The sequence below is a fragment of the Coptis chinensis genome, chromosome 8, assembly GCF_015680905.1.
Source record: "Coptis chinensis isolate HL-2020 chromosome 8, ASM1568090v1, whole genome shotgun sequence".
Classification (NCBI taxonomy): domain Eukaryota; kingdom Viridiplantae; phylum Streptophyta; class Magnoliopsida; order Ranunculales; family Ranunculaceae; genus Coptis; species Coptis chinensis.
The window spans coordinates 59,539,243-59,549,110 of NC_141463.1; the positions used below are offsets into that span (position 1 = coordinate 59,539,243).

The 9,868-nt window shown below is 37.3% G+C and overlaps 1 protein-coding gene across 4 annotated transcripts in view; it reads right to left on the reverse strand.

Annotated features, from left to right (window-relative positions):
• Positions 1–8,680, reverse strand: part of LOC147482202 (transducin family protein / WD-40 repeat family protein) — a 28,300-nt gene extending 19,620 nt beyond the window's left edge. The window contains exons 1-4 of one of the 4 annotated variants that reach the window (XR_015203556.1): positions 8,249–8,680; positions 5,559–8,171; positions 3,460–3,934; positions 369–588 (exon numbers count right to left, since the gene is read on the reverse strand). Coding sequence is in view for 3 of the 4 variants with exons in the window: in XM_086575541.1 (XP_086431667.1) it covers positions 369–588; positions 3,460–3,934; positions 5,559–8,171; positions 8,249–8,639 (3,699 nt within the window). In the remaining variant the exon portion in view is untranslated. Of the gene's footprint in view, positions 1–368; positions 589–3,459; positions 3,935–5,558; positions 8,172–8,248 lie in introns of those variants that run through there. The other 3 variants (XM_086575541.1, XM_086575544.1, XM_086575542.1) reach the window with 3 other exon arrangements.
• Between the last annotated feature and the right edge of the window lie 1,188 nt (positions 8,681–9,868).

Here is a 9,868-nt window from a genome sequence, read left to right on the forward strand (position 1 = left end):
CAGAACTACAGAACTCAGAATTTTAGATCTGATAGTAAAGAAATGGACTTTTGACATAAACGTAGCATATATAAAGTCTTTCTCTTTTCCTTTATTTTTTTGTTCTTTCCAGCTTCGATAGGTTAGTGCCTTAGTGGTTTATGGTGCAGGACGGAAAGATGGTCAGGGAAAGCACCTCTCATGGATGCATACTTATGTCTCTTTTCATTGAGAAAAAGAAAAACAAGGTGCAAATTTTCACAGGGTTTCATGAATATGATTGGCAAGTACTCCAATGGAAATACAAATGAAGGGAACTTTAATAAGTAGAACTGATCTCAAGGCATTAACAAAAATTAAGATCTAAAGATTAGTAAACCGTCAATTACCCTTGTTCGCAACTGTGTTGCACTTGTGAACCAAAATCCAACACCCAAATTCCGCATTTCCTCCCAGGATGGTTCATTCGATAGAAAAGATGTGAACAAATTATCTTGACAATCGGAGTGGAAGGCCCATCCAATCATCCCAGAGTCAACAACCAGCTCAGACGTCGCAGCAGATCTTCGAAGTAAATGCAGCTGCTGAAACCTTACAGCAACCCAAAACCTTGAAAAAGGAAAGTAGGAACAAGTCACATCTCAACCATTTATTAATATAGCTGCCCCAGCTATAGTTTGTAAACCGCAGGAAAAAATCTACAGACATACACATACACGCATAGAAATATACATGAATAAATAAAGCATTTAAGATTTTTATGGCAATATATTGGTCCAATGACTGACTAAATCCAGATAAATTTTATAAAACTAGATGTGCTACAATTAACTGCTTATGTAGTTCATGATATTTATTAGATGATTGTTGAGATATATATAAGTTCTAGTATGTGGTTTAGTCCCACATTGAGTCTAAGTAGAAATCTTTAATATATTGATAATAGCAAAGTTAAATACATGGGGACTCACTCTCCTTAAATAAGGAGAGAACACACATTCTAACTCCTATGCACTCAGTCTAAGTAGAAATCTTTAATATATTGATTGATAATAGCAAAGTTAAATATTACATGAGGACTCACTCTCACTAAATAAGAAGAGAACACACACATTCTAACTCCTATGAACTCAATGTGTGACTAAACTACATACTATTAACTTATATATATATCAACACTCCAAGTAGAAATCTTTAATATATTGATAATAGCAAAGTTAACTATTACATGGGGACTCACTCTCCTTAAATAAGGAGAGAACACACATTCTAACTCCTATGCACTCAATGTGGGACTAAACCACATACTAGAACTTATATGTATCTCAACACTCCCCCTCAAGCCGAAATATACAGATTACGCATATTTCAGGATTGCGATTGCAAGTCCAATAAGTAACCAAAAGATAACACTTCCCCTTTAGCATGTACAAATATATCACTTAAAGTATCCCTTCCAAATACAAATATATAAACCTCTAAGCTCCAGCCACAAGCGTCATCCTCGAACAAGCACCTGCAACAATATCAATAAACAAAACAAAAGCAAAGGCCCTGGACTCGTAGGTCTCGGTAACTCCAAAAGGCTCTAGGCACATATGCCATGGCAGCTTCAAGAACAAATGCTCCTCGTCTAAAGATAACTTGAGAACTGGGTGCAACGAACAATAGAAGAGCTTGATCAACTAGAACATAAACTGAGTTGGGTCCAAGAATAAAAAATTAACACCAATCATAGCATCAGGGATGATGTATCCAAGCAAAATCATGAACACTTTGGGGAGATGCAACCAAAACAGCTAGACAGCAGCAGGGCACTCCCCCTCAAATGCAAAGGCATATACAATAATTCACTCCCTATAAGCATCTTCTCACAGATAGATAATGACCGCTTAAAAAAAAGACGACAGCAATGAATCACCTCAACAAGAGGCAGTGAAAGTTTGTGAAACACCAAAGTACTTGGCACCACTGCGGCATAAAAGGGAATCAAACCCTGAAAAGCTGGACCATCAATGACAGCAGCAGCATACGATAAGCTCCTCAACACAAGGGCTTAAAACAAAATACCAGTGAAACACCACAGAACTCGGTACCACGACATAAAAGGGAGTCAAACCCTTACAAGCTGAACACCAAAAGCTAAGTTAGATTGACACGGATAGCCGGGATAGGTGTGCTCGTATCCGACACGGCTACGAAGAGTTTGACACAGCAAATTTCAAAAATTAAGGTATATCACATACAACATGTGTTCGATATGTGTCCGACACGGAAACATTAATATGTATCCGACATTAATTATTTTCAAATTGTGGCGTGTCCATGTTACATAGAATAAAGGGGAGTCAAACCCTTACAAATGAAAGTGTTTATCAACCAACCAATAAGCATTAGGGATTCTTCCCAAATTGTGAGAGGAGAGGAAGATTGCATAACAAACATTGAACCATCCAAAACATAATCAAACTTAACCAGAAAAAGTATAATGTTTCGTTCAAACTCTTCTATACCAAAACTCGTCTATACCAAACTTGGACATATTAGCCATACCAATGTTCATATACCATCAATCATCAAACAAATCAAATCTGAACCCTCTAAGAAGTTTCAATAAAAAAAACCTTCAATGCAAAAATATACATAACAGTCAACTTCAAACAACTGCCCAGAACAAATTACTTCAAATTAGATTTCGAGCTATAGCTTATTTGGAAAGCTTGTTAAATCTAATTTCTAACGCAAAAAACGGAACAATTTTTCGACTACTAAGTAAAACAATATGGCAGTTTTCCTATAGGGTGTTAGATTTAGACGGGAAATTGCTTCATCTACAAAAAAATAGACTCGCAAAACGAAAATATCGTTGCTGAAAACACACTTTCCCTATTATGATCCACTAGAGGAAGAAGAAATCAATTTAGATGAGAGAAAAAAAAAAACAATTCTTCGCTAGGATCTGGTCCCCGGTTGCCAAAATCTAGCCATCGGTGACAAGAAAACGTGAAACCCTAGGTCTGAACCCTAAAGCTCTGATACCAAGTAGAAATCTTTAATATATTGATAATAGCAAAATTAATTATTACATGGGGACTCACTCTCCTTAAATAAGGAGAGAACACACATTCTAACTCCTATGCACTCCATGTGGGACTAAACCACATACTATAACTTAATCTCAACAATGATTATCTCCCCCTCCCCCTCCCCCCAAGCCTTATCACTTAAACGTGAACTACGCATGACATGACGGAAATTAGCACTTAGCAATGTTTCTTTACTATTCATTGTATGTCATGTGTAGTGGACAGCACGGTAACCCATGTGCTGACCTGTAAGCATTAAGCAATAATTCTACTTGAGCAAGAACCTAATTGAATGTTTTTTCAAAAAATACACCACATAAATTTCATAAGAAAGAGCTCCAACACCAGTACACAAGTAAGAGCTAAAACAAATCTACATAATTAAGTTAAATACCTTCGGCCAGGTTCATCAAGACTTCCATATACAGAAGCATGGCGTAAATCACTAATTTCATCCAGAAGATCTATAACTGCAAGCATTTGCAATCTCTCCATACTGGTTAAAGCGGTTATATTATTAAACTTTTCTATTGTCTCAATGAAGCCACGGATTTCAGATCTCCCAGAACCAGAATTTAATTTGTTACTGGAACCATTAGCATCTGCATGATGTCCATTAAAATGGATTGAGTTAATCTGGTACTGTGAATCAGATGAGACTAGAGCAGTATCTCGGCCCCATACTAATAATCCTTTATCCTCAACACCAGTAGAGGATTGTTCTTCGAAGTATTTTGACAATGGGATCTGTGGAATGATATGGTAAGGTTTCACGGAGTCATATGCTCTCTCAACTTCAACAGAAGTATTATCATTAGTAAGATAACCCACAAGATGTTGCACAGCAACGCAAGCGCGTCTCCAATTTCCTGCAAACAATTTGAAATGCATGTTTACAGTTCTTCCTTTTTTTCTGAGGAAATACAAGTGATATATGACTACTTGAGGATGCCTCCACTCAGCACCAAAAGCATCTTTATAGATGTATGTGGTCAAGAATCTCATGTTAGACTCTATTTTATTTGTATAGATAAACAAATGCACAAAACAAATATATATATATATATATATATATATATATATATATATATATATATATATATACACCTGCCTGTTATATGAACTCCACTTATACGAACTCCAAAGAAACTCCAAATTCCACCATGAAAAAACAATGAATTAGAAGCTGATTTTTGGTAGAGATATTCTCCCAACAATATAGATCATCCTTAGAAAAAATCAGCATATTTGAAGATGTCTAGATGTATCAAAATTTGCTTACAATGTTATAAAATTATCCAACTGCCCAGATTTTTCAAATTTCAAAACAACTTTTGACAAGGTTAAACATTTTTATTTGGGCTGATTTTTTGTAGAAAGACTCTCCATCATGAGAAGACTATCTTCACCAAAATCAGCCCTCAATTCATCTTATAAATCCACTTTTGGTGGTGGAGTTCATTTGGAGTTCATATAACGGGCTCGATATATATATAAGCACAAACCCTTTTATATAGATCCACACCTGCATGTTCATTTCTAACTATTGAAGTAAGCTCTTAAACCGGTACGGTTAAATGCTTTCTTCAACTTTTGACTAAGTTCTTCAATGTCACCACAACATTTTAACCAAAAAATTCTCTTTGCATCTAAAAAAGATAGACAATATCGATTGCATATTAACATGCATGAACAGTATCACTTGGGTCACAAATCACACATAGGTTCCTTCAAAGTGAATGGTAAACATGATTAGACGGGATCTATGGGAGTTTTAAGTCACATTGACACGGATACCAACTGTCCGACTCGGGGACCTATATAAGGAGGGCACGGAGACATAGCTAAAAAATCGTACGATTCCTTAGTTACACAACTAGTTCTTGGACTAAAGACCTTACAAAGTGCCTCCTTATGCAGGTGCCGACTAGCAAAGTCGGTAAAATCTTTGGGTGATGATACCAGAGGTCTGGGGCTCGAACCCCGCCAGCATCAAAGAGTTACTGATCTCATTTAAAACAGGCTTGCCAATCAAAAAAATAAAAAAATAAAAAGTGCCTCATTACATGGTTGGAAGGGATAAGGGCTCCTATGAGGCCCATGGTATATTGGTATCTTGGTGGAAACTTAACTACTACATGATTTGAATGGGGAAGAGGGGGTAAGCCATAGGTGGATAGACACATGAGTATCAATGCTTGGGAAATGCTATATTTAGTCTAGAGGTTTGGAAAAGCCCTCAATGAATCGTATTGATAGCCTACTTGTGGCACCAGAATGGAAGGAAATGAATTCAAAAATGCCGCTTTAAAAGCTCTTCCAAGACCTTTATCAGACCATCACCCCAAATTGTTTCAGCCATTTCAATATAATATGGTTTATCTTGCTTTCATTGTGTGTGTGTGTGTGTGTCGGCGAAGGTTTATATACACTCCCTCTCCTCAGGGATGAACCATATAATGAAATTGAGAAATTCTAACAGAGAAATGATACCTGAATAGAGATTTAGAAGGAGTGTGTCGGGATGATAAGTAGGTAATGATCCACGTAACTTAGCAGCTACTTCCAGAATGTTCCTAAGACCTGTTTTGGAACCTGAATGGTCTTGTCGTTGACTCATTGTTGAAAACAAATTGAAGACTGGATAATCACTCTTCACATTGAGCTTCAAAGGCGAGGCAGACTTGCACTTTTCATTTATCCCGTCTAATGATAGTTCTTTGGTATCACATGCATTGCAATCAGAAAAAACATCACAAATGATGCCTTCCTCCGTCACACCCATGCAACATGGATTCTTATCTTTCTTACATTGCACATAGAACACTGCTTGCTGTTTCTCATCCATATGAAGCAACCACTTACTAAAGAGACAAAAACACCTCTCATGAACAAGCACAGTAGCGGCACTAGGTCCCCAGAGGAAGTCTCGAGCAACGAGTGAAGTAGAACCAGTTGCAATACAATACCACATATGTGTTTCTGATTTTTTCCCAGATTTTCCAAGAGTCTGAGTTACACGACTTCTTTGGGCATATACTCGTAATTCGTGTTGCGAGCAAACCCCAAGCAATAGCTGACCATTCCCTATTGAAAACCAATTCAAAGCAACAAGCTCCCCACTCAAGGGTAACTTATCTTCTAATAATATTTTCCCAGAATTTACAATGCACACAGATCGCCATATACAGAGTGTACCTAGACTGTCCAAGTTATTTTTCATGCTAATGGTTGCAATCTTTCCCCCACAGGAAGACAAAGATATTTTTGTAACTGGGCCTTGATGAGTATTGAAACTACCAACAAGTTCCCAAGGTAAATTGGCCAGCTCTGATTGTGGAGTTGGTGATATTGAACAGTTACTCCTCCAGAGCCTTATAGTGCCATCAGAGTAACCTGTAGCCATATGGTATGGAACAGAGTGGCTAGAAAAACCATCAGAAGAAGACCACTTTTGTTGCACAGATGGCATCAAAATACCTGGAGACACCACAGCGACACTTGTAACCTGATCATGGTTGTGAGAATCACATAATTTTGATGAGCAAGGTTCAGCAACAAGACAGTACCTTTTAACAGCAAAAGAACTTTCATATTTCCATGTATCAAAAACATCAAAATTGCAGTCACAGCTGCTTCCAGATGCATCAGCAGAGTGCAATGTAACTTTCCATGATAAAGCCCGAAACTCATTCATCCATATTCCTAACAACATGAAATGATTATCAGTAAAGGTTTCTCTGCAAGTCGAAGGTAAAGGGATAACAAAGATGCTGGTCGGTCCCTCTACATGATTATGACCAGTGAAAGGTATCGTGCATAACTTGTGAAACACTACTTTCTCTCCTTCATTTTCAGCTATTTCAATCATTATGCAATCAATTCCCACTGCGCTTGCTAAAAGAAGAACGCTAAAATCCTTCAAAACTGAAGGGGCCCAACTCAGGCATGAAAATTCAACACTAGACCAATGTTTTGTTGGCAGCTTGCCTGCTAGTTTCCAACTGGGAAGAACCTGTGCTGGCATGCCAAAAATGCAACTGGAAACTTTAGAGAGGGACCAGAATAGAAGAAAACCACTGGAATCCAAGGAAACAGCAAGTTCAATTTCAGAACCATAGGGATGCACTGCAACTTGTAAGATATTTCCAGTGTGACCGCCTAGGTTTAACAATTCACCCTGAGTATTGCTTGACTCCAGAGTATGCAGTTGTGACCAACCCATGGAATTGTCAGGTAACAATTGGAACAAAGAGCACTTGGCTGGTGGACCATGGAGATTACTCCTTGAAATAACAGCTTTAATAAATAGAAACTGATCTTCGGAATTCAAGTTACCAGGACTCAGAAGATAACGATTTTCAGCACCAGCTAAACTTAGGGTTTTCCATACAGTCACTCGCGGGAATCTCAATGGAGAAATGTCATCAAGGCAGTGAATGGCCCAGAAAGTAAGTGACATACTAGGTCCATACCCAATCAACCACTCACACCTTCCACGCATATCATATTCTGAACCTTCAGTTGTCGAACACCACTTAAGTCCACCTTCATCAGTCATATCCCTTATTTCAGTTGCCCATGTTATAAATATATCTGCACCAAGAGTTCCCTTCAAGGACTGATTTATTTCAATAACAGCAATCACACAAAAAGATTGCTTACTATATTTAGCTCTCCCACTATCAATCTCACTCCACAACCTTACAGTTCCATCTAAACAGCATGTTAGCAATACATCCCTTCGACAATTAACACCAACAGATGGCCTCCATTGAATCATCAATACAGGATCAGGATGACTAAGTTCAGATTTAACTAATCCATTTTTCTCATCACTTTGACACACTAATACAAATCTATTCACAGAACCATTCAAACAACCCGCACTCGCCACGGGTCCTGAACTAGACCAAGTCGCAGAAACCATAGCTTGCGGCTGTTCGGGTGTAAACTTCCAAGCTATTTCCCATGATTTGTTTTTTCTTTTCCATAAAACCACCTCAACTCCCACACTAACTATCCCATCCCCACATCCAGTCCACCTAACTGCTTCCACTATATAACATTGTACAAGTACTGCAACCTTAACCCAACCAAAAGAAGCTGAAAATATACAAAAAAACATTTCAAGAAGTCATATTTCTCAATCCAATGATAATAAAAAACAGAAAACCACTTACCATTTACAATTCTAGACCTCTCTGAATACAAACAAATACAATTCTCTACTGCCACAGCAACTTCCCCTAGAGAAGGGAAAACTGGAGACCAAGAAACAGCCTTTATAATCGAAGACCCGTCGTCATTCGAAATATCGATAACTTGACGATAAATAGGACCAATTAAAGATTGTTGTTTAGAATTAGGAGATGGGAAGTGTGAAATTACTAAAAGAGATGAAGCAGCATAAGCGATCCATGATAAAGTGGAGTAATCAGGTAAGTAATCAATTGTGGATTGTGAACGAGTTGGGCATGGTGGGATTGTTTGGGCGTTTAGTAATTTGAGTGGTAAATCGTTTGTGAGTGAAAGTTGTTCGTTTGGATTTGAGGTTGTGTCTGTTTCTGCCATTGTTTGGGAAGTGAAGTGAAAGTTTGGAATGTCAACTTATATACTTTTTATATTGGGAGTTTATAACATATTTACCCTTGTAACATTTTATTTCATATTACAAAAGCATGGGCTAAATGCTCTGTTTGGTTCAACGCAATGGGATGCATTTGCACCCCATTTCCCAGTAACTACCAATTTCCAACTGTTTGGCCACTATTTCATATAGCCCGTTGCAACCAAGGCCCAAAATATCGATATCGATGAATATATCGGTGTACCCAAAAACCGATATATATCGGATATTTCGGATATTTCGGATATATCCATTTTTTTGGTAACCAGTCCAAACTATTTAAAATATCAGAAATATCGAATATATCGGAAATATAATATCGGATATATCGGATATATATCAGAAATATATTGGAAATATCGGATTTATATTTTAAAATGGTCAAAAAGTCAACCGATATATATTGATTATATCGGAAATATCGATTATATCGACGATATAAAGTTTCATATCGGAAATTCCGATATATATCGGAAAAAAAAAGAGTTTTATATTCGGTGGATATATGTCGGAAATATCGATGTCGGTGTACCAAAATACCGATATATATCAGCGATATATCATATATATCGGCGATATTTTGGTCCATGGTTGCAACAAATTGGTTCCTCCAGTTCGCGCGTATAAATACCTCCCACAACACTCATTTGCAACCCAAAAACCATACCATCGCATCCATTTGCATGGTCTCTCAGTCTCTCCCAACTCATAAAACTGCTTCTCTATACTGGCAACTCTATCTAAACAAAAACACCTCCATTTCTTGGTTTATTAATTTCTTCTCTCTTAGCTATTGTTTTGGTTCCATTAGTGTTGTTGGCTGCTCAAAAGGTAAGCCCTTTCCCTTCACCTTCTTCTTCTTCTTTCTATATTTCTCTCTGATTGAACAATTTGTTTTAATAGCTAAGCTTTTATGTACGTGTTGTTCCCCCCAATGTCTTTGATCTCTGTGGGTTTTGTTTTACTCTCATAAAATGAAAATCACATAATCTTAACTGGTTAGAATTAATGAAAACTTTTTGGAAATGGGAGTTGATTATATATTATTAGTTAGAAATTGAAGGTCTTGGGATAAGATTAGTAAGTATTCTTTATTTCTTACTGTAATTTGTCAATGGTCTCGATGTAAGACTAGTAAGACATATTTCTTTCTTTGTGCCATTTCTTGAGGGTT